Genomic DNA, 24872 nt, shown 5'->3' on the forward strand with positions numbered 1-24872 from the left:
CTTAAAAAATATTTGGTGGTGCTGGCCAGTGGTGTCGCACACCTTTGGTCCCAGCACTTGGGAGGCAGAGACAGGTGGATCTTTTGAGTTCAAGAACAGCCTGGTCTACAGACTGAGTTCCAGTTATACAGAGAAACCCTGTTTCAAAACACCCAAACCAAAGTGTTATGGTGGCAAGACTTGGGCACACACTTGTTAATTCCAGTATTTAGAAAGTACTGACAGGAGAATCAATAAGGAGGAATTCAAGTGTAACTCAGCTACATTAGGAATTTAAAGATAGCCTGACATAAATGAAACTATTAAAAAAAGGGGGGGGGGGTTGGAAAGATGGCCCAGATGTTAAGAGCACTGGCTGCTCTTCTAAAGGCCGTGGGTTTGATTGCTTGCAGCACCCATGTGATGGTTCACAACTCCAGTTCCAAGGGATTCTTCTCCCTCTTCTGGGCCTTGTTGGAGACCAGGTGGCACCCGGTGTACAGGCATATACGCAGGCAGGCAAAACACCTATACATGTCTAATTAAATTTTCATTTTAAAAGACTTACATAAAAAACCAAACAACAAGGAAAAGAAAGCCTTTGATAGTGTCTTGGTTTCCTTCATTTAATATATTTTTGTTTCACTGTTTAGGTTTCACTGTGAAATTGTAGCTGGCCTGGAACTCACTATTTAGATTATTCTAGTCTCTGCCTATTGGCATTTATGCTTTTTGCCAGTTTAAGGACTAAAATCTGAGGTAGCGGGGCATTCAGGAAATGTCTAGATAGTCCAATGTTGAACTGTAGGCTAGCTTGCCAAAGTGCCTGCTAAGTGCACTCTTTGTCAGCTCCCTTGAACAACAAGCTGTGCTGTAGTAGACTTAGAGGCCTTTGAAACTAAACAATATAGAAAGAAGCCAGGAAAGTGCTAAAGACCCACAGCTTGAGAGAAAGCTTATTTGCTGTGTTCCATGGGATTTTATTTCTTAGCTGTTGACTTTTGTTTGAGGGCCCATGCAACTTCTCTATTTGTGAGATGCTAGATTGATTGATGAATCCTGCTTATGTTCTTCTGCCTGTCTAACTTTTCAGGAGATCATCAGTGAGTGGGATGAGCAGGAACGCATAGCCCAAGAAAAGGCAGAGCAAAAGAGTAGCCTGTACAGATACCGGAGCAGCAGCTGCAGGACCGCCCTGAGTGAGGAGGAGGAAGAAGAACTGGAGCTCAGAACATTGTTCCCACTGCATGAAAAGGTAGCAAGATAAGCTCTGTGATAGCAAGAAAAGGTAGCAAGATAAGCAACTGTGTTAACACTTTGAGTGTTTCAGTCATAATGTCACTGCTGTCTTGGTGGTTCACACTCCTCCTCTTCATGTTCTACTGATTATAACCCGATGCCTTATTTTATTGCTGTTTAGGACTTTGCAGATATTTTGATAGAACCAACACTAGAGGAGAAAAAAGGAACTTTGGATGGGCCGAAGGAAGAGGAGGCAGCCACAGACCCAGCTCTGCTGTCCCAGAGTTCAATGCAGGCAGTGATGTTGATACACCAGCAGCTGTGCCTCAGCTTTGCACGCTCCCTTTGGTACCAGCAGACAGTGCCGCCACATGAAGCCAAGCACTACCTCAGCCTGTTTCTGTCTTGCTATCAGACTGGAGCGTCTCTGCTCACACACTTCTACCCTCTGATGGGTATGGAAGTTCTTGTCAACACTCAGGGGAGATCAAAATGCGTATATATACTATATAATTAATATGATATGTTATGTTATGTTATATAATATATATTTTAGCTATCTGAGAACTCAGCGGTTCTATGAGAATCACAGAATATGGTTGATATCAGTTGGCTGTGTGAAGTTTCCAACATGGTCTCATCAATTACTCATCTACTGGAAAGAGGCTTTGGTTTCAGTTAGTTCATTGTTTCTGACATCTCTAAGTCACTGAGTTTACTGATTTTCTGATCTTATTGCCCTCACAGGAGTTGAGCTAAATGACCAGCTCTTGGGAAGTCAGCTTCTGGCCTGCACTCTCTCCTATAACACTGTCTGTGGAGAGGCCACCTCAGACCTGGTGATGAAGCCTGAAGGGCCCTATGATTTCTACCAGCACCCCAATGTGGCAGAAGCACGGCAGTGCCAGCCTGTGCTTCAAGGCTTTGCAGAAGCTGTCAATCAGTTGCTGCAGGACTGGCCAGAGCACCCTGTTCTTCAGCAGGTAGTGTAACCAGCTAAGAAGGAGGGAATTGCAAATTTGTCCAGAGGATGTGACCTCAAACTATCTCTAGGGATGCTGATTTGTACATTTATACATAGAAACAAAGGCTCACCTTTAAACCAGTGAGGTTCTCATTGTATAATTGTAGGACGAACATGGACAGTTTTAGCAAATTATAACTCTTAATATAGAGAATAATAAAATTGTCAGAATCAGTCTTATTTTCAGAGTAAGGCAACTTATAAAAGATTTCCTTTTATAAATTTCACGGCCCTGAAAGTTTTCTTCTATAGTTTTCTGTGGACCATGGCTAACTTGTTGGTTTTTAAGCTGGAATACCTATCAAATGAGTTATTAATGGTAATATCACCCTTTGTGATTGATTTGAGGCAAACACATGGTTTCCCTTTTAGTTTATGTTTGTGAGGCATACATAAAACTTGCTGTTAGGACTCTTCGTTGTCAGTTACTGATGATTCTCCTGAGATATCCAAATTTCTCTCTCTCTCTCTCTCTCTCTCTCTCTCTCTCTCACTCTCTCTCACTCTCACTCTCGCTCTTTTTTTTTTTTAAGCTGCTGGTTGTAATGGACAGAATTCGTGGTTTCCCACTTACCAGTCCCATCTCAAAGCTCCTGAATGGCTTAGAGATCCTTCTGGCAAAAGCACAAGTAAGATGATTTCTTCTTTTCCTTGTTTAGTTTTGGTATTTGGACAAGATTTCTCTTTTGAGACCCATGTTAGAAAGGTACAGTTTGGTTTAGAGAAAGATGATTCTTGATTGGTCTTTCTGAGTTGGAGTGAGGTTGGTGCTAGTGAGGGGGTGTGTTGGTGATGGAGCAGCAGCTGTTTGGAGGGTGGAGCTGCCAGCCAGGAGTCCTGGAGATCACTATGCTGGAACAGACTGGCTGGCCTTCAGTCATTCTCTATCCCCACACACCTCCAATTGTCTGCTGTGTCTTCCCACTTGACAGGAAGTAGTCAGATGAATTTGTTCAAGGATAAAGAGTCACAAACTCTGTTTTTTGTTGTTGTGTGTGTGTGTTTGCCTGCCTTCCTGCCTCTAACTTTGGCTCTGCTGGTGGTATATCACATGACCAGTTGTTGTGACTGGCAGAGTTGTTATGGGTCTCCTAAAGGAAGCTCAAGATGTTTCTGAGTTGGAGGAAGGGACTAGGGGCTCAGATGATGGCAACGGAAAGTCTTTATTTCTTTAGGATTGGGAGGCGAATGCAAGCCGAGCATTGTCTCTTCGGAAACATCTTGATCTGGTCAGTCAGATGATCTTTCGGTGGCGTAAGCTGGAGCTGAAGTAAGTGACCTGTCCTTCCTGCTTATGTGTGTAACACTGCAGCTACCGCATGTGCTTTAATTCAGAATTTAAAGCAAACACTAAACAGTCTATACAGTCTGGTATTAGTTAAATGGGCTAGACATCTAATTGTGAATCTGTGGTTGCATATGCATTTACCTAAATGTCTCCACTGCCTTTTTTTTTTTTTTTTTTTTACCCCCTTGGAATGGTCAGCTGCTGGTCAGTGAGTTTGGATAATACCATGAGACGCCATACCGAGAAATCTACGAAGCACTGGTTCTCCATCTACCAGATGCTGGAGAAGCACATGCAGGAGCGCACAGAGGAGCAGGAAGGTGAGGCTGGTGGCCTGTATGTCTAGAGAACCAGGCATGCCGTCAAGTTAGGCCGTTCTGAATGTCCAGGGACTGAGTTCAGGGACATTATCTTGGTATAAGTAGTAGTTAACGTGCTTGAATTAACGTTGCTTCATGCTAATGTTTTATAACTTGCTGTGAGTGCATTTAATAGATAACTTCCATAGAGGATTTATGTCTAAGTCAATCATTGTAAACAATCATTGCTTCAGTTTGATGTGCTACCTACCCGACAGCCCTTCCTCCTTGGATGCATGGAATACTGCGTGCATTTTAGGAATGGGAGGGATGGTTGAAGGTACATTGTGCTTTGCTCTTTGAATCTCTAAAGATGACAAGCAGATGACCCTGCTGTTGCTGGTCAGCACATTACAAGCATTTATTGAAGGATCGTCGTTGGGAGAGTTCCATGTACGACTCCAGATGTTAATAGTTTTCCATTGTCATGTCTTACTGATGCCACAAGTTGAAGGAAAAGGTGAGGATTTTTTCTCCTCGTTTACCATGCATTTTTCGTTTATTTTGAGACGTGGTCTCACCGTGAAACTGTGCCTAGCCAGCTGCATGATGAGCTCCGTGTAAAAACTGCGATGTCAGTTACTCTTGCCAGCAGGTTTGAAATTAAGTCATCACTATAAATTGAGTACAGATTGTATGTGAACAAGCAGGTGAGGTGAACATTAATATGTCATTTTTAATATAAGCATAATGTCTTAATTTTATGAGTTTTAAACAAAGAATTTAAAGAATTGGTTTAAGGAGATTCTCAGTATATCATCTGTAAGAAAAGGCAGTAAATCTGCTACAGGTTGAAATGAAATAGGGCAGCTTTGACAACCTACATTTTTGAGGGGTGCTAAGCTCAGACAGGTTTTTAAGGAACCTAACTGTGGAATGTGCTATAATTTTATGGTTTGGGTAGTGAGGACGGCTTAGGATAGCACAAGAGCTCATACAGTGAGTGTAACCTATTTCTTTCCTTTTTATTTCTTCCAGATTCACTTTGTAGTGTTCTATGGAATTTGTACCATTTTTACAAGCAGTTTCTTGACCCCATCCAAGCTAAAATTGCAGAACTTCGTTCCCCCATAGAAAAAGAACTTAAAGTAAGATCAATAGCTGTCACAATAACCCTTGAAAGAATAAACTTAGCCTATCTTTTTTTTTAGTTCTGTTCTTTGATCCTTGTACTAGAGACGTAGGAGACAAGGGGAGGAGGCTGTGAAAGTTTCCTGGAGCGCCACTGCAGGACTATCTGTGTGTGCTCTGTTGGTCTTCCCCATGTTCTTTGTCAAGTGTGCCATGGTGTGCCTTAGGGCAAGCAGAGTCCTCTATATTTAATCCTGCACTGACAAGCAGGGTTGAAGAATCAATGCTGATATGAGGACCATGGCTAACTTGTTGGTTTTTAAGCTGGAATACCTATCAAATGAGTTATTAATGGTAATATCCCCCTTTGTGATTGATTTGAGGCAGACACATGGTTTCCCTTTTAGTCTTCTGCATATTCCCTGATACATAGTCCTGTGTTAGTGAAAGGGGTGGCCTTGGACCTTTGACAAGTAGGTAATACAAGGGGAAAAAGGGGAAATAAGATTTATAAAGCCGTTGCTGAACTCCTTTGTCTTTTAGGAATTTGTGAAGATATCAAAGTGGAATGATGTCAGCTTCTGGTCCATTAAACAATCCGTGGGAAAAACACATAGGTAACTTCCTTTTAAAGCTGGAAGTAGCGTTTAAGAACTGCTTTCGTATGGTAGTTTGCGTTGTTTCCGTGGCTGGACCCAGGCTACTCTTATGCTACCCAGACAAAATCTGCTTAAGAAAAATGTATGTCTTGGGCAGAGCAGACTGTGCCCAGGGGTCGAGTACTCCACCACCCACCAGCTTTCATTTGTTTTTTTCTTGTAGAAAAGGTTGAATGATGGTGTTTGGCATATTTATTCTCTGAAAAATTCAAAATGATTATGAATACCTGAGATCAGCATAGCTATAAAAGATAAAGGTGTGTGGGTGTGTGCATGAGCTCTTTGTGATATTTGCTTTCAGGTTTCCATAAAATGTGTGTTTTTAACCTTACATCTGTTGTTACATGAGATTAGGACCCTCTTTAAATTCATGAAGAAATTTGAAGCTGTGCTGAATGAACCCTGTCAGTCATGTCTGGTAGAGAGCAACAAGGAAGAACAGCCTGACTGTTTGCCAAAGCCAACAGAGAAAGCTGCAGTGGAGACTTCACCCATTCAGGGTCTGAACAAGGCACTGCGGGAGACCCTGTTAGCACAGCCAGCAGCATGGCAGGTACTAGACTGTGGATGATACGTGTGTAAGCCCAGGCCAGTCAAGCAGGAATGTTCAGGCTAAGGGATGTACTAGGAACGAGACAGCTTTGGGGTAACATTTAATTGTTTGACTTGCTATGCTACAGAATCAGGTGGAAACCAAGATCCTGGGCCACCAGGTGGCTCAGCAGGTAAACTGATTGTTATATAACCCTGATGAGCCGAGCTTATTCTCTGGAAACCACCTAAAGGGTAGAAGGAGAGAATCAGCGGCGGTCTTACTGTTCATCCTATCTTGATAGGTAAAAGACTCATGATTTCCTGGGTCAGTCACATACAAAGAAGTAATTCAGCTGTCTCCGCCTCCCAGCGGCTGGCATTTAACCCTTTAAGGCATGCGCTACCACTACCTATAATTCAGATTTCTAAATGCCCATATATATTCACTTACTTCTACTCTTGAGATGATGGTTTTATATCTGCGAGGGAGGAGGATGGGGGAGAGGTTGATTTAAAGTCAGTGTTTGTCAAGTTAAAACTGTTACTCTGGTTCTTGGCAATGGAACTAACTTGTACTGTCTTAAGGCTTCAGTTACAGAACAGTGCCAGGATGCTGGTGCTTTGTCTGTGGAGGGAGAACTTCTTCGTCGCCTGCCAAGACTCTCAAAACGAATGAGAAAAATGTGCCTGGTGTTTATGAAGGAGAGTCCCCTACCTCACCTAGTGGAAAACCTCGACCAGTTCACTGGTGAGTGTCAACAGCTAGGACAAAAGTCTTGCTTGTCTCCCGTGGCCCATGATGGCTGGGAATGTGGGGCCTATGTCATTTTTGACATTTTGTACAGTATTTAAACAAGTGTGCTAAAAACAAAGTCCAAAGGCCTGTTAGTAACGCAGTGTCATAAATTCATCCTCTGTCCTCACATATAAACTAAGAATAGTAGGTTGCCTTTGATCTTGGTTTCTTTGTTGTGCCTTTCTGTGTTGTCCAGGTTCGTCTGAAACTCCAGGATTTTAGTGACGGTGCCTCAGCATCCACATGGCAGGTCCATGGTCTCTAACACCTTTCTCTGGCCTGCAGGCACTAGACACAAATGGCTCACAGACGTGTAAAGGCAAACACTTAACACATAAAATTAAAACAAATCTTATAAAAACAAAAGTTAGCTAAGTAGAAGCCAGGTGTGATGAGGCACATGGAGGATTCAGAACTAGATAGATCAAGGTCATCTACAATGGTAAAGCCCTGTCTCACCAGTGGAAAAGGGTCAGGGGTGTGAACTGGAACTACAGATAAGTGCTTCTAGAGCTGTAGAGGTTAAAAGAGAAGGAGCACTGTAATCATCAGAAATACCCCTCAGGTGATTAAAATTCATGGCACAATAAATTGTACAGCTGGTACTCAATAAGTAGGCTTGTTTTGTTTGGGGGGTGTGGTTTGATTTACTTTCAAGAGATTACTTTCCCATTTCCACGCATTTCACAAGTGTAGCTCAAGCACAGGTCGTTGAACATGTGCCAACTGTGGGAGGCCGCCGAGAGTGCAAGGGAAAGGTGAGCGTGGAGCAGGTGTGAGGCCTTGTGCTTTTATGCTTTTCCTGCAGGTGATGTCATTTCCTCTGTAACTGAGCTGCAGAGCTTAAAGGTGGAGCCCTCTGCTGAGAAAGCAAAGCAGCAGTCAGAAGCCAAGCACATCCTCACGCAGAAGCACCGAGCCTTATCAGACCTCTTTAAATATCTTGCAAGAATTGGTACGGGTTGCTCCTGAAACACTAGAACACATAATCACCAACTTTTGTTCTTGTTTAAAGTTACATATGTGTGTGCACATGATGTATGAGGGTGCTTATGGAGGCCAGGAAAGAATTCTCTTCCCCAGGAGTTGGAGTTACAGGCAGTTGTGAACTACCCAGTAGATGTTAGGAACCGAAACAGGGACATCAGGAAGAGCAGCCAGTGCTCTTAACCACTATGCCTTATCTTTAGCCCCGGAGATAAATTCATGGTAACATGAGTTATTTGTGGGAAATTCCTGAAACTATAAAACAAAGTACTAGGCAAAGTTATGAAATGTCATTCTAAGTGTTCTAGGCACCCATAGGAAAATCCTACGATGAACTGCTGTTTGTACAATGAACAATGAAATCCCAAAACATTTTCAGGATTTGTGGTATTTCTGAATTGATAATTTTGGCTTTCAGGAGTATCTTCAGTAGTAACTCTCCTATCATAGAGAGAACAGTGTTTGTCAGCATCAGAGTCACTTGGGGAATCATGTTAAAATTTAGGAACTGATCCTGTTTTAGTTGGTTCATTTCTTCATTGCCGCATAGTTCAAGCTGGCCTCACACTCATGATCCTTTTGCCTTGACCTCCCACATGTTGAGATTATAGGCATGAATTATCATTCCTGGCTACCCAAGCCTGTATTTCTGACAAGTTTCTGGTCACAAACTAACTAGAAGGGGTGTTAGGACCATAGTGTTTTCTCGCTGAGTTACTTTGCTTTAATGAGTGCTGTTGATTTCCTAGGTCTGTCCTATCGAAAAGGTCTTGCCTGGACCCGTTCAAAAAGTCCTCAAGAGTTGCTTCACCTTCACCCGTTAGATCTCCAGAGCGCATTGTCCATAGTCAGCAGCACTCGAGAGGCCGATTCTAGGTTGGTTTGTTTTAAATTGTACATTGAAGGAGTCACTAAACTTCCAGGAGAGTTAGAGATTACAAAAAGATCTAATGCCTGATACATTAAGCTTTCTACTGCCTTTCCTTCTGGTGCTTGTTGCCTGCTCTGTTGGTCTGCGGTGCTGAGCATGTACTTCCCGCTGACCTGCAGCTGCCCTCCTGTCTTCTTGCTCTGAGGTCTGCTTACTTGAACTCACAGCTGGGTCTCTCTCTGTCTCTCTCTTTCTTGGTTTTTTAATTCAGTGTTTCTCCGTACCTCTGGCTGTCCTGGAACCGCTCTGTTGTCCAGACAGAGTCCAGACTTGAATCCCAAGTGGTGGGATTAAAGGCATGTGTCACTACTGGAATGCACTTTTGCTTTTTCTTTTTTTTCCTATCTCTTGTGTGTGTGAATTTCTAAAGTACTCAGTTTGAGAACTGATTGCTTAACCCAGAGCTGCCTGTGCTGTTTTCTGCCTAGAGGTTCTGTGACTGATTTAGTTGTGTTGTGATGCTCAGTTTCTTTGGGGCTTAAATTTGAGTCAGAACAACATTGTGAATGGGGAAGTTGTACAGCAGCTTTCTAGAGTTACAGTTTTCCAGCATAATCTGTCAGACGGACTTGTGCTCTCACTTTGTCTCTGTGTGGCTGTGATTGAGTTGCGCCTCTCCTTTTGACAGAACATGTGTTTCCCAGTTGACTTCTATCCTCTTAGCACCTGTGTGACCACATGTTAAGCTGTTTCTGCCTTGTCTGTCCCTAGTTCTTTGTTACCTGATTAGCCCTGTTTACATCAGGGTTTATAAGCCGTACCTTCCACCTCCAAATTAGTTTATAAAGGTTTCACCAGCAAAAATACCACCGCTGCTTCTTATTTGCTGGTAATGCTTCCATGTTAAGTATTTTCCTCATAGACACATCAATTTCAACTTGTTCTGGGTTATACCTAAATATTCTTAAAAGTCTTAGGATCTTCAATGGGTAGTTGTTACGGTTTTTAATATAGTATGTTGCCTGATTTCTTTCCTAGGCTCCTCACAGAAATTTCATCTTTGTGGGATGGGTGCCAGAAGTATTTTTATCGCTCCCTTGCACGGCACACCAGGCTTACTGCAGCCCTAGCAACTCCTGTCAAGGTAGTCTGACGTGGGCTGGGGAAAGCATGTGTTCTGTTCATCCATGCCACCATCTGACCTTACCAGGCATTGACCACCTTGTTAAATTTAAATCAGTGTAATATAGTGTGACTCCTAGAAACTCTTAGAGTTTCCATTCCATTTGCTGAGAGGACCACTTTACTCCTGGGAGTTGAGGACAGAGCACACCTGTTTCTTTAGTTGCACCTTGTTCTTTTTCCTGGGTGTCAGTGTTCTCTAGAAGCTAGTCTGAAAGCCACTGCAAAAATACCTAAATGCACTGCTACTCAAACCCACTGCACATGCATGCTTTAACCTGTGTTTCCAGAAGTAGCTTTTGGGGCTGGTGAGAGACATAGTTCAGAGGTTAAGAGCACTTGCTGATTTGCAAAGGACCTAGGTTCAGTTCCCAGCTCCCATTATTCATTATTCATACTATTACTCATACTATTATTCATACTATTACCTCATTACTATTGGTAACTTCAGTTCTAGGGTATCAAATGTCCTCTTTTGACCTTCCATGTCACCAGACATGTATATGGTGCATATATATACATGTAGGCAAAACACTTAAACACATATAATACAATTTTTTTTTTTTTTTTTTAGGGAAAAAAAGTTTTCTGGTGTAGCCTCTGGTGCATGTGTGGGAGGGCAGGGGTTGTCAGCAGTGCCTTCAGCATGCTTTTTATCTTCCTCCTGTCAGGAGATTGGCATAGGTAATGTTGACCGATGTAAAGGGTTCTCAGCACACTTGATGAAGCTGCTCATCCGACAGCGTCGCTCCCTGACCACCCTGACTGAGCAATGGATCATCCTCAGGTATGTTTCTGAGGGTGCTTGCAGCAAATTAGGAAGGTCTGTGCAGACCAGCTCAAATTTGCCTCACATGCTGAGAGGGGCACACTCCACTCCCTGAGGGGAGATAGAGGTAGAGGTTTCCGTGGCTGTGCTGCTTCCTTTTGATGCCAGGCCATGGCACTACATGATCTGGTGGAAATCACTCTACGGGCTGAGTTTGGGACTGAGCCAAAAATAGTAAAAGTGTGAACTGGCTCTTTTTTTACTGTAATAGGCTAGTAATCAGGGTTGTATTCTTGATGGTGGGGCTTTTCCTGGTATTTGGGACTGGGGTTAAGTCTGCTTCTGTCAGGCTTTTAGTCATCCCCAGGGCAGTAGAAACAGGTAATTACGAGATGAGGACAGTTAGGAAGGCTGTAAGCATCTGTTGTGGATTCTTGGCTGAGATTCTTGGCTTGCAGTCAGTTTGCCTTCTAATTTTTGCTTAATTCATTGGGGGCTTATTTAGCAAAATACAGTGTGTTTGAAAGGTAACAAGAGTTGAAGTCACTGCAGGGCTATGACTGTTAGCTGGCTGGTGGTCAGCTATAAGGTTCAGCTGATGATGGCATGAGTTTCGATACCTTTCCTGAAAGACGTGAGTGTGTGTAATTTGACAAGGCATTTTAATGTAGACTTGTTAACTGTTTTCTTATCTGGGAAGAGCATACATAGCTAGGCGACCTCGGTGTGTGGACATATTTGCGTGCATGTATGCTATGGATGTGTGTGTGTGTGAACCTGGCCCCCTGCTAGTAAGCCCTCTCCTATAGAGCTACATTCCCAGCCCTTCTTAATTTCATGAAAAACCATACTTGCTCAGAAGCATAAAGACAAATTTTATTCATTTCACACAACCTAGCGGCATGGATGACGAGGCCATTGTCTTTTCTTCATGTTTTTCTGCACAGGAACCTCCTCAGCTGTGTACAAGAGATTCAAAACAGGCTGACTGTTCCCCTTGTCTATCCTGTGGCTTTTCCACCTCAGGACAGTGTGCAGCAGTGGACAGAGCGACTACAGCAACTGGCCATGCAGAGCCAGATCCTGCTGGAGCAGTTCTCCTGGCTCTTGCAGTGCTGTCCCAGCGAAGGGCCACCTGTGGGCCACAGTGATGCGCCAGGACAAGAGCAGCCTTCTGCATCTCACCTGGAAAAAATAGACACCAAAGGACCAATATCTAGGGTGATGCCAGACTTACTTCCCTCCGATCTGAGGTACCCATCCCCAGTACCTACAAGTCAGCTGCCATCTGGTTGCCGGATGCGGAGACAAGATCAGCTTTGGCAGCAGTCGACTGCAGGGTTGACAGAGATGCTGAAAACCGTTAAGACTATGAAAACTGGTGTTGATAAAATTAGACAGCAGTCTTGTGAAACCCTGTTTCATACATGGTAAGTCTTGGACTAAAGTCATGAAAAGAATTGTGCTTGCATCCTGTCATTCAGCAAATGTACATGGTACTTTGTGACATATGTCTAACTGTAAACTCTGAGATGCAGCATGTTTGCTGGGGTTGGGGGAGAGGGGAGTAAGTGTTGGTTATAACTCCTTTCAACATTGTGATATTTCTGTTGCAGGGAAGATTTTGAAGTTTGCTCTTCTGGGCTGAATTGCCTGTCCCAAGTGTCAGCTCATTTGCAAGGCCTCGCGTCCTTGTTCATTCTTCCAGGGACGCAGGTTGAGCACACAGATTCACGAATGGCACTAGTTGAAAGCCTGAAATACCTAAGAGGAGAAATCAGTAAAGCTGTAGATGACTTCACTGCCTGGAAAGCACGTCTGTTCATTTCACACAAGCAAGAAGGTGAGGGCACAGAGGTGAGGTGAGGGGAAGTGGAGCGCTTAGTTGATCTGAAAAGAGCACAGGTTCACTCCTCTGTTACAGTTTCCCAGGCTGAAATGCCCGAGGGCGGTATGCGACATACACTAGGGGTCTGTACACACCACCATAGCTATTGTTGCTTTCATTTTTGAACATTTTTTTGTAAGTGATGTAAAATGATAAGCTCATAGGCTTATACAGGCAGGGAATCTGCCTTTTTTGTCCTTGGATCCAGCACAGCGTGACATCGTGCCTAGCAAATAATAGAGTACTTACAGCCGTTTGAAAAGTAACAAATAAGTATTAACTTGAGATTCAGGAGACACCACAGTGAGTGATTGGTGGGCTCTGCTACGTACCATGTTGCTTACTAGGAAACCAGATGTTGGAGGAAAGCTTTGTTGAAGACTTTTCAGAGCAAGTAGAAACTGCCATCCGGGCCATCCTCTGCACCATCCAGAACTTGGCGGAAAGAAACAATACGAAAGCAGAAGACAGTGCTGCTGAAAAGAGACCACAAGAAGAGGATGGTATGTCTGAATGTTGTGCAAAAAATTAGAGTTGTTCCGACTTTTATAATTAATAGTTGGCTTCTTTGGCTAAGGACACGTTAGACGTAGTAGGCTGTGAGAGTAGAGAGAGGAAGAGGTTGTTTTTGCTGCTTTGATTTTAGGAATGAAAGAGGAGGCAGGCTTTGAGAGACTGCAACCAGGACATCTGACAAAACTCTTGGAGGACGACTTCTGGGCCAGCGTGAGCACCTTACATGTCCAGAAAATAATCTCTTCTGTGTCTGAGCTGCTGGAGAGGGTGAAGTCCTGCAGTGAAGACGGCAACACAACCAAGCACAAGGTAACCAGCTGTTCTTGGCGGAGAGAGTGCTCCTCAGAGTGGGTGGGGAGAGACAGTGGCCTTCCCCTCGCTCCATGCTGTGTGGGGGTCCTCAGCAGACCAGTGCCCACCTGCCTCACTGAGGGTTTGCTCATTGAGCAGCTCTCTGGTAAGTGCAGAAGTGCTGGCCACCCAGGGTACCTACTGTGTCACATGCTCCTGGGTGGGAACAGCAGTCACGGGGATCAGCCCAGAGAAGCTGCTCATTTCGGGGGACGGTGTCGTTATGTTCATTGCATGTACTGCCGGCTTTGGCATATCAATAGAGTTTATCTAGAAATACCTCTTCAAAAGAGATAGCTAAACGGTTGAGAGTGTATAGCTCTTTAAAAGGACATGAGTTTGATTCCCAGCACTCATGTTACAAGGTAGTAATGATAATGATGCTGTGTGCTGGTTACCATGGCTCAGATTTGTAATCCTAGCACTGGGAAGGCTGAAACAAGAGAATCACCATGAATCTGAGGCAGCTACAGAGTAAGGTCCTGTCTCAATCATAATAGTAGCAATAGTAATGCTGCTGCTGTTATCTAACTAATGATTGGCTGAGAATGTACAGTCCCTGTTTATGAATGTGTACAAGGAAATGTGTCTATAAGGAGCTAGGAGATGAGGTGAAAATACACACTACTCACCATGACTGACTTTCAGCACATTCTAAGTCTTGTACCATGCCACTGTCTAGTTCTAGAGCGCTCATCACTGCAAAGGGAGTGCCTCTTAAGCAATGCAGTTGGGCCTTTGTTTGTCTCAGGTCTTCAGCCAGTCCTGTTGCATGCTAGTGCGCCTGTTACCCATGCTCTGTGGCTTCTCGGACCTTATCCTCTTCTTCCTGACCATATCTCTGGCAACTCACCGGAGCACAGCGAAGCTGCTCTCTGTACTTGCCCACACCTTCACAGAGCTCGCCTGCAAGGTAAGGACTGTCGCTGTGGAGTGCCTTGGAAACCCACAGGCACTTCTCTTTGCAAGGCCTGCTGAGCTTTTATGGTGGGCTGTCAGAATAGCATGAGTTGGTTTTGTCTCCTTGTAGGTTTAGGAACCTGGAACCTGACTGCTAAGCAGGTTTCCAGTAAGGTCTTAAAGCTCATAAGTCCCTGTCTAGACCAAAGGGGCTATCTAAAGACTTCTCTTAAAGCATGCTTTCCTTCCTGTCAATTTGAAGTCTTAAGTCATCTCTTGAACTATACTTAAAAGATAGATCCTTAGGGCTATTATAAGTTTGATTATGATTAAATGATAAAAGGACTCTTGGTGCTAAAGAACACACCTGTAATCTCAGCACTCGGAAAGGCTGATGGATCTCTGGGAGTGTGAGGCCAGCCTGGTCTACAGAGTGAGTCCAGGACAGCCAAGAATACCCTGTCTCAAAAAACAAAAATGAAAAAAAGAAAAAGAAAAAAAAAAAAGATATATACACTACTGTGAAAAGTAGCAAAATGGTAGAGATTGTAGACATGCCCTTGATTCAGAGACTGTAAAATCAAGCAGATGTGGTATGATGAAGAAAGTATCGTTCTTGGCCTCAAGTCAGACACTTTCCCAAGTAGCTCAGACTACAATGACTAGAATTTTTATGAGCACCACCGTCAAATGACTTTAAAAAGTTTTTTTCTTTATTTCTTCCTTAGTATTCTGAGATTTTTTTATTTTCAGTTAAGTACAATTTAAATGTGGTAGGGGATTACAAACAGAATAGGGGTCTGGACTGGTAAGTATGTAATACTTCTTAGTCTCTGAAACCTGAAGTTAGAAAATGGGACTAAGCCATGAGGGCTCATATCCAGAAGCTAAGTCTGTGTATCTGTTGAGTGATGGCTTGGTCTTGACGTTTGCCACTCTGTCTCCTTTCTTGGTATTTCTTGAAGAAAACTATGCAAAGAAGGATACTGTGCAGTGTAGAGGACGACTTGATGACCGTCCCAGGCCTGGGCTCAGCTCCACAGCAGCATGGCAGCCTAGTGGCTGTCCATAGTAGAGCTGCTGCGGTAGCATGCTCTGCGTGGGGGTCTGAATCTCCTTCCTGTGCAGACTCATTCATCTGCCTATATCTGAACACACCTTTTCAATACTGTAGCTCAGAGGTGGGTGAAATAGGTCAGCTGGTGAGGGCACTTGCCACTAAGCCTAACAACCTAACTTCAGTTTCTGAAACCCACGTGTTAAAAGGGAAAACCTGCAAGTTTGACCTCCACACGTGCATCATGGCATGTACACAACTACCTTTACGTATATGCATTATGCATACATACATGCACACACAGAAGTAAATGAATGTTACAAAATATTGATACTGTAGTTCAGTAGGAAAATACCTGAGCATTTCCAGTTTAATTTTCTAAAAATACACACCTTGAAAGTGATTGTGGTTAATTGTCCAAATCATACAGCCTTTGTGAGTGGTGCTGAAGGTGGCATGATGGAGGTATGACATAGGGCTTCAGGAGTAGATGCAGTTGTGATTAAAGCACTAAGTCCACAGAAAGGTGCTTCATTGTAGCAAAGTCAGTGTTGTTCATCTTGGATCTCTGATAATTGGCAGCTTCGTTTGACTGATAACATGGTTTCTGTTAAATAAAATTTCTGATTGAGAGCCATTACTTTTGGTACTTGTTTTCAAGCTTCTTCCCAAGTTCCTCAGCTCTGTGTCTTGTGGCTGTAACTGCCTGTCTCCCCTGCTCGGTGAACGTGTGCTTTTCCAGTGCTTGCTCCTAAGTAACCATTCTAACTATCCTGATGTAGTTCGTTCCTGTCTTTGTCTTGGCAACTTAACATTACTGTCTGCCAGAGGCCTCCATAAAGTTAAAATCTTACAATGTCAAGCTGTGAAACTGCATGATCCCTACCAACTCCAAGAGGGGAATGAATGTCATAAAATCTGCTTCATTACCAGCATCATTTTAACAGCCTTTGCTGGGTCTTTTCCCTCAAGGGGTTTTGCATACCTAAAGAATTGATGGAGAACTCAGCAGGAGAGGAAGCAACACAATTCCATGACTACGAGGGAGGTGGGATTGGAGATGGTGAAGGCATGAAGGATGTGAGTGACCGGATAGAAAACGAGGAACAGGTATGTTCACACAACTTGTATAAGCTGACCCTCCTTTGACCTTTACAATTTGGTTACAAACAGGGATTTGCTGCTTTCTGAAGAGCATTTTGGGGGCCTGGGGTAATTGGCTTTGCTTTAATCTTTAAATTAAACTTTAATATTATTTACTTTGTGCAGGGGTGGGGTGCGACACACAAATGTAGAGGTCAGAAGGCAGGTTGTAGACTTACTTTGAGATAATCCTATCGCAAACAAAGTTAAAACCAATTCACATTCTTTTTCTTGGGCAGTGAAAACCGGAAAGAAATTTAAAAAAATAAACTGATGCTGCTGATGCTTCACGTTTCTGTGAAGACATTCTGCTTTTTAATTGTTACCTCAAATTTTATGTATTTTTCTAATATAACTCAGTTATATAGTATTTCTCTAAATGAAAATAATTAAGACTTAAAAAATGATGGAAAATGAACAGAAAAGTACAGTCCATTGCAAACATTAAGTAGGATATTATTACCAAAATCTACCAAATTTCAACTGACATCTTTTTCTTTCTCTCCATGTATGGGGTTTGGCCTCATGTGCATCAGTATGCATAGCACTGTCAGTTGTGAACTGTCATGTTGGAACTGGGAATCAAGCCCAGGTTCTCTTTACCTGCTGATCCATCTCTCTATCCCTAAGTGCACTGTTGTTGTAATGATCAAAGTGACAGAAACAAAGAGAAAAGATTTTGCTAATAAGACTGGTATGTGGGGGAATATATGTGCTGAGTCAGGGTATTGTTAGGTATCGCAGACTAACCTCAAACTTGAAATCCTCCCAAATTCTATGGTAACAAGTGCATCCTACCACACCTACCTGGATTTTTTTCTTTTTGTGACATAGTCTCTGTTGTAGCGTTGGCTGGACTGGAACTGTTACTGTGTAGACCAGGCTATCCTCAAACTCAGTAGACTTGTAACTCTGTCTTGGAGAGTGCTGTAATTAAAGACTTACATAACCACTCCTGGCAAGAATTCCTGTTCTTTAAAAATAGCTCTGGAATACTTACTGGAGTTTTGGTTGGTTTGGGGTGGGTTTGTATTGTGGTGATGGTAGCGCTGTTACAATTCTCATTGAAGAAGCACAAATAATATTCTGTGTAATCTGATCAGAAAAGCAAAAATAAAATAAGAATTTACGCCAGAAATGTAATCCAAGCCCTCATAAGTTGCCACACGTGGCCATCTTTATTGATGGGTTCTCTCCTGCCGCACAGTACTTCCACACTGTTCACTGTGCCACGCCTATTCTAGAAGTGAAGCGTGCACGAAGCGCATCATTCACCAGTGCTCTTATGCGTTTTCCTAAAGGTGGAGGATACATTTCAGAAGGGTCAAGAGAAAGACGAAGAGGACCTTGGCTCAAAGCCTGATACTAAAGGCGAGGATAACGCTGTCGAGATGTCAGAAGACTTTGATGGCAAAACGCATGATGGCGAGCTTGAACAAGGTCCAAGATGTGTCATCTCATTCTGCTTTTTCCATACTAAGAATTGTGCAAAGAGCTTTTTAGGATCTCCATAGGGAGGCTCTTGTATTATGTGCGATGAGCTGGTTGCTCAGCGTAACTGGAGATCACCTCAGCAGCGTGTGTGCTATGACCATTCCTCCAAAGGCAGAGATTTACAGGTTTGGTGCTTCTCCTTTGAGTGAGCCACAACCTTGCTTTTGTCGGATGAAGTGGCTCAGTGGTGTGCAGAGAAATCCAAAAGAACAAGATCACCTGTAATAGCTTGGCTCGATATTTTGTTTCTAGAGGTTTTTTGTTGTTGGAGTTTTTTCCAATTACAAAAACGTTAGGGAGCTGGGGAACTGGCTCAGTGAGTAAGAGCACTTGTGGTGGACGCATGGCGACCTGGTTGTACCTCAGACCGGAGCATGAGCCTTTGTGATACCAGCAATCCTAAGGGCAGGTGGGGGACACTGACAGGAAAAACCCCGGAAGCCGGCAGGCAAACCAGCCATAGCCAGTAGACAAATAGACCCTGTCTCCTAGAGTAGAAAACAACTAATACCTGTGGTTTTCCTGACCTCCACACACCTACACTCATAAACATGCATACATACACACAAGTAATGACGTAAAAAAAGTATATTTGTTACTAAACTGTGAGAGTAAAATTGTGTCATATAGGCACCCACATAGACCATACTCGGTTCTTAGTTCACTGTTGTTTTTAACATCTTACAAGCATTCCTCTTGTCATTAAAAACATGACAGTATAATTTTTTATAGCACATTACCTGCAGTGACTACCATAATCCAACAATCACTCTAATTACTGGCAAGAGCATAAACTTTTAACTTGAAATGCAGTGAAGGTTACAGAAATGATTTTTAATTTACAGTACAAGAAATGTATAAATGCCAGTGACGCATAAGACAAAGGCAAGAAACTTCGCATTCATTGGTCTACATCTGATCCATACTGAAGTGTTTGAACAACATAGGAAAATGCTCAGAGAAAAGATTGGGGGAATACTTGTCCGTCCCTTCATGGATAGGAACTGTAACTCAACCTGTGTGTGGCTGCTAGTGGCCCCTGCAGCAGCAAAGCGTGACACTTGCTACTGCACATGCAGACTGGGTTGGTGGAGGGATCTGCCTCACTGAGCTGAGTGTGTTCCCTTCCAGAAGAGGATGAGAGATCTGATAGTGAGGATGGAGACCTGGATAAACAGATGGGCAGTCTCAATGGGGAGGAAGCCGACAAACTAGACGAGCGCCTCTGGGGAGATGACGAGGAAGAAGACGAGGAGGAGGACAGTAAAGCAGAAGAAATGGGACCAGGAATGGATGAGGTAATTAAGAGTCCCTGTTGCGGAGCTCCCCGGCCCTGACTGAGGAGCAACCCCTCCCTCCCATGCCCTGCTGTCTACTGCTCTTGCCTGTCTTTGTTTTTCTTCTCTTTCTTCCACCTCTTGTTTCTCCCTTACATAACACTCAGAACTTACAGCAGCGTGACCTAAGTCCTCCCATGTGTTCAGCTGTGGAGGAGGCAGCACCCGTGCCAGTTCTCCCTGTGCACCTGCAGACCCAGCTCCTGGCTGAGGGTGGATGTGCAGAAGCAGAGTAGAGTGTGTCCATCAGACCTGCTCTCCACCCTGTTCTTGCTGCTGTTGGGGCAGACCTGCGAGGTTATCTGCACGTGACAGATCGTAGGATGCCGCCTGCCAGTCATCTGTCTCTGAGACCTAGCTGCCAAAGAAGCAGAAGTAGTCCCTTAGATGACAGTTTTATTTCTTGCTTCATTTAGGAAGAGTCTGAACTTGTTGCTAAAGATGACAACTTGGATGCTGGGAATTTGAACAAACATAAAAAATATCAAGATGAGAAGGAAGACTCAGAACCTGAAGATGCTGAACAAGGCGAAGAGAAAATTAATGAGCAGATTGACGAGGTAGTAAACATTTGGAAGTCTTTGACTCTCCTGGCTCAAGATCACAGTTACTTTGAGTGTCCTAAGACCTTTTTTTTTCTTCTTCCTTTTTGTTGACTCCTTTCCCATGTTTCATAGAGTGTATCAGAGACAAGCCTGTAGAATGTACTATTTGCATCTTAGTGCTGATGAGGCTGAGGCAGGAGGGTCTGGGTTCCCATCCAGCCTGAGCTCCATAATTGGGGGGGGGGGGGGGGGGCTCACAGCATGGCATTAATGTATCTTAGCTGTGGCTTTCTGCTGATGTCTGGCTTATGCTAAAAGCTGTGTTCCTTCATTTCTTTTCATAAGCTTTGGGTTTTAACATTAAGTGACATAGGGCCTATTACCCTTAGAGACCATACAGAAAATGAAATTTGAAATTCTAACAGGAAAAACTGAAAAATACTGTTAAATCAGTAAAGTCGTCTAGTAATATTAAGAAAGAAATCAGTCTCTGGTTTTAAAAGGTTTTTATTCTCCCTGTTCTCTCTTTGTTCCCCTAAAGAGGGAATATGATGAGAATGAGGTAGACCCTTATCATGGCAATCAGGAAAAGCTACCAGAACCTGAAGCCTTGGACCTTCCAGATGACTTGAAACTTGACAATGAGGACAAAAATGGCGGTGAGGACACAGACAATGAAGAAGCAGAAGGTACGTCTTTGAAGACACCCATAAGTCATTGGCAATAGGGAGTACTGTTTGTTAGTTTGTTTGTCAGTGGCATGACAAGGTCAGAGATAGTTTTGCTAGCCCCATTCCAGTTTGAGTAACCCTCTGACACAGAGACCAGCACACCTTTCTTCTGTTATCACTTCCCAGTCTGCGTTTGCATTTGCCATGAGCTGATGATGTTTTGTCACAGACATCTTTCTTCAACGTCATTACTGTGTTCCCACCTTAAGGGTTGATGTGCGCACCATGCAGTCATGATCTATCAAGGCGCATACACAGCTCTTCTAGAGAAATGATGGTTTCAGTTATTTACAGCTGTATCTTTAAAATATGAAGTCCTGATAGATAATGGAGAATAAGAGCAAACAGCCCCGAAAAAGTCACACATACTGTGAAAGCAACCTAGAATCCGTGCCACCATTTCATCCCTAGGGATTCCTTTAAGGATAATAGGACACTGTCATTCATGCGGATCAATCTCACAGAAAGACTCAAGATAGCTTCACTGATTTGCATACTTACATGTATGTTGACACAAAAATAAATTACTAAGAATGATTTATGACCATTTATAAAAAAAAAATCATAATTTTGGAATCTAACTTTACTCCTAGTTCGAGCAAACAAGCACATATAAAATTAAGATTAAAATTACTTAAGAGTATAGTATGCTATCTTCCTTAGATGTCCGCTTTTTTGTTTTGTTTTTAAGTTTATGTAGACTTGTATGGATAAACCAGAGAACAACTGTGTTAGATGGTTACTGGCTGGTAGCTTTCTGAAGTATCCAAAGTATAGAGAAACTCTTCTGATAAGTAAAACTTGGAGCCTCGGGGAGATAGCTCAGCCAGTGAGACGCGTGCTGCGTAAGCACGAGAAGCTAAGTGAAGCTGGCACCCACGCGCATTTGCCTGCGTGTGTCCCTGCACCATAGGCATGCCTAGTGCCAGAGGAGAGTGTTGGATCCTCTGAAACTCAAGGTTGTGAGCTGCCATGTGGGTCCTGGGAATGTACCTGGGTCTCCTGGAAGAGCAGTGTTCTTTACTGCTGAACCAGGTCTCCAGCCCCTCGTCCAATATTTGAAGCTTTGCTGTCGTTAAGTTCTCTATTGCAAATAGTTAGCATTATTACAGCAAAGGAGCAACTGGTGTAGGTAGTGGACCGTAGACGGGGTAAACCTATAAACAGAATATATCTGGCCTGTGGGCTATAGCTTGCTAGTGTTTGGCTTAGAAAATAAGACTAAGCATACTTACTTATATGTGTATTTTATGAATAGTCTTCTTTTGTGTGCACGTATGTCAGCTCACCAGATCAGATTGTATGAACTACTGTTACAAACAGTTGTGACGCTCAATGTGGGTGCTGGGAATTGAATCCAGGACCACTGGAAAAGCAGGCAGTGCTTTTAACCACTACTGAGCCAACTTTCTTGCCCTAAATAAAATATTTATATAGCTGCCTCCCAGATTAAGGTATCATGAATTTTAAAAATTGTTGTTTCAGGGCTGGAGAGATGGCTTAGAGGTTAAGAGCACTGACTGCTCTTCCAGAGGTTGTGAGTTCAATTCCCAGCAACTACATGGTGGCTTACAACCATCTATACTGTGATCTAATAATGCTCTCTTCTGGCATGCAGATGTATATGCAGGCAGAACATTTTATACATAATAAATAAATCTTTTAAAAAATTGTTGTTTCTATCAGAAGAGAATCCCTTGGAGATCAAAGAAAACACAGCAGATATAGAAGAAACAGACCATGAAATTGAAGAGCCTGAGGCTGATCAGAATGAAGGTGACAGTCCACATGAGCCTGAGAAAGGCACCAGAGAAGGCGAGGAAAATATGGATACGGGAGCTGATGACCAAGACAAAGAATCAGCCAGCCATGCAGAAGAACACTCTGAGGAGGAGGAGGTGGAGGAGGAAGAGGAGGACAGACCCACCAGTGATGGGGGTGGAGAGAATGGTGCCAGTCCTGCTCACCAAAATCTCCAGCCCCAGGTATTATGGGATGTGGAACTTTTCTTGTATTAAAATAGGAAAAACTTTTCATGTCAGCAAAAATTTTGTAAGATACTTCTTCACTACGTAGTTTTATTTTACTTGAAAACCCTCTCTTAACCCGTCTTCTTTATACAGAGCCCCTCTTTGCCCCCACTCACGGAGCGTGTTTGTTTTCTCTGTGCAGGAAGAGGAGGAGGAACGGGAGAAGTCAGATGCAGAAGAGCAAGTGCCAGAGGCCACAGAGAGAAAGGAGCATGCCTCCTGTGGGCAGACTGCTGTGGAGAATGTCCAGAGTGCAGAGGCTGTGGAACTAGCTGGGGCTGCACTGGAGAAGGAGCAGGGGAAAGAGGTGATGGACCCCCATTGCCTCTGTCTATCTGAAGTCATGTTCTCTTCAGCAAGTTGGTTTATGTGTGATTAATGTTATACTCTTTTGTTATTGTTTGTCTAAAAGATCATCTCCCATTGTTGGAGAGAATGTTTATTTGCCTCTTTGTATATGCTTCTCAGGACACACTTAGGAGTGTGTGCTGCAGACTATATTTGAGTGAGAGGCTTACTAAGAAAAGCTCACTACACTTACAATTCTCTAGGAGTGTCAGGTTTGTGGGTTGTTTTTTGTTTGTTTGTTTTTTGTTTTGTTTTGTTTTATTTTGTTTTGTTTTTTAAAAAAAAACTCCCAAGAAAAGAAAGGTCAGATTTGGGCTTCTTGGAGAACCCTGTGCCTTTAAGGTGTTTGACTTTTCCCTGTTGTTCGCTAGGCTTCTGAAAGTTCAAATTTCACAAGGAAACCATTTCACTCTTAGCCAAGAGGTGATGTGTGCCCTGGAAAGAAGGAATGTCACTGACGTACTCCACTGCTCTGAGCCAATCCCTCCCCAGCAATAGCTGTATTCCTAATGTCTTTCTTCCACTATGCATTGAGCACCCATTAAGTGCTAAACATTACTCAACAACCTTTATAATAGCTCTGAGAAATAGACGATACTGTTCTGTTTTATCCATTGTATGTTTGAGGAAAATAAGCCTCAGTAAAGGTGAATAGCGCTTGTGGGTGCAGACTTGGTTGGTCATTGAGTCTGTTCTGTCTGGCTGTCAGAATAAGACCTTATGTTTCCTCAGGCGAGGGACTAATCAGAGCAAAGCCTGGGCCCTAGCAGTGTTTCACTGTTGTGCTGCTGTCCGCTGTCCCCTTTGTTAGGGGTGGAATTCTGCAGCAGGCAGATACACAGGGGCGTTAGCCCGAGTTAGCCTGCTGAGATATACAACACTGAGAGAAGATGGACCCAGTGCAACACAGCAGCCATTGCTTTAATAGCTTTTTCCTCCTCCTCTTCTGGTTTGGATTTCTCAGGAACATGGGAGTGGAGCTGCAGATGCAAACCAGGCAGAAGGCCACGAATCCAACTTGATCGCACGTTTGGCCTCCCAGAAACCCACCAAGAAAAAAACACAGGTTTCTGTCATTCTTTGATTAAGTTTAGATGAAGGCAGCTAGAAAGAGATGTTCTAAATGAAGTGCAAACAAAACAGCAAACAAAAGGGCTGGAGAGATGTCTCAGCAGCTAGGAGCACTTACTGCACTGGCAGAGGACCCAGCACCTACACACATGGCAGCTCCCCACTGTCTGCAACTCCATTTCCAGGGGATCTAATGCCTCTTCTCTTTGCATGCACACACGCACACACAATAAATATTTTAAAACTTGGCTGATAAATGACAGACTTGGAAAGAAGACCCTGGCCAGAAGGTTTTTCCAGTGGCCCTGCCCCTGCTCATGCTGCGTGCCACCATCCAGCACCAACTAACAGGCCTTAACTCTTAGCATTGTCCATTGTTTTTCAAACTTACCAGTTTTTAACTGGGATGTATTCACTCCGGTGATATTATATGCTCAAAAAGCAAACCAGTCCCCTAAAAGCCTGTATGCTGTTTTGTCCTCAAACCACCAAAAGGACTTTCCCAGAGCAAGTCAGAGCTACCAGTTTTATACACACATATGTATGTTTCTTTGTTTTCTTGGCTTTAATAATTTACTAATCATGGTGGCATATACCTTTTATCCCCGCATTTGGAAAACAGAAGCAGGAGGACCATGAGTTGAATGGTTATCTTAGCTACATAGCGAATTCAAGGCCAGTCTAAGCTGAGAGAGAGAGA

The 24872-nt window shown here is 43.3% G+C and overlaps 1 protein-coding gene across 1 annotated transcript in view; it reads left to right on the forward strand.

Annotated features, from left to right (window-relative positions):
• Window positions 1–24872, forward strand: part of Mdn1 (midasin AAA ATPase 1) — a 128545-nt gene that overhangs the window by 91006 nt on the left and 12667 nt on the right. The window contains exons 64-91 of the mRNA XM_060373408.1: window positions 1073–1234; window positions 1400–1676; window positions 1969–2204; window positions 2779–2874; window positions 3421–3515; window positions 3732–3853; window positions 4206–4352; window positions 4871–4980; window positions 5507–5580; window positions 5977–6175; window positions 6742–6904; window positions 7761–7907; window positions 8689–8815; window positions 9849–9954; window positions 10664–10779; window positions 11709–12191; window positions 12378–12604; window positions 12997–13152; window positions 13296–13474; window positions 14268–14429; window positions 16446–16583; window positions 17918–18056; window positions 19242–19408; window positions 19864–20007; window positions 20534–20681; window positions 22410–22708; window positions 22896–23060; window positions 24066–24167. Of these exons, the coding sequence (XP_060229391.1) occupies window positions 1073–1234; window positions 1400–1676; window positions 1969–2204; window positions 2779–2874; window positions 3421–3515; window positions 3732–3853; window positions 4206–4352; window positions 4871–4980; window positions 5507–5580; window positions 5977–6175; window positions 6742–6904; window positions 7761–7907; window positions 8689–8815; window positions 9849–9954; window positions 10664–10779; window positions 11709–12191; window positions 12378–12604; window positions 12997–13152; window positions 13296–13474; window positions 14268–14429; window positions 16446–16583; window positions 17918–18056; window positions 19242–19408; window positions 19864–20007; window positions 20534–20681; window positions 22410–22708; window positions 22896–23060; window positions 24066–24167 (4686 nt within the window). The remainder of the gene's footprint in view (window positions 1–1072; window positions 1235–1399; window positions 1677–1968; window positions 2205–2778; window positions 2875–3420; window positions 3516–3731; window positions 3854–4205; window positions 4353–4870; window positions 4981–5506; window positions 5581–5976; window positions 6176–6741; window positions 6905–7760; window positions 7908–8688; window positions 8816–9848; window positions 9955–10663; window positions 10780–11708; window positions 12192–12377; window positions 12605–12996; window positions 13153–13295; window positions 13475–14267; window positions 14430–16445; window positions 16584–17917; window positions 18057–19241; window positions 19409–19863; window positions 20008–20533; window positions 20682–22409; window positions 22709–22895; window positions 23061–24065; window positions 24168–24872) is intronic.

The sequence above is a fragment of the Meriones unguiculatus genome, chromosome 20 (genome assembly GCF_030254825.1).
Source record: "Meriones unguiculatus strain TT.TT164.6M chromosome 20, Bangor_MerUng_6.1, whole genome shotgun sequence".
Taxonomy (NCBI): Eukaryota; Metazoa; Chordata; class Mammalia; order Rodentia; family Muridae; genus Meriones; species Meriones unguiculatus.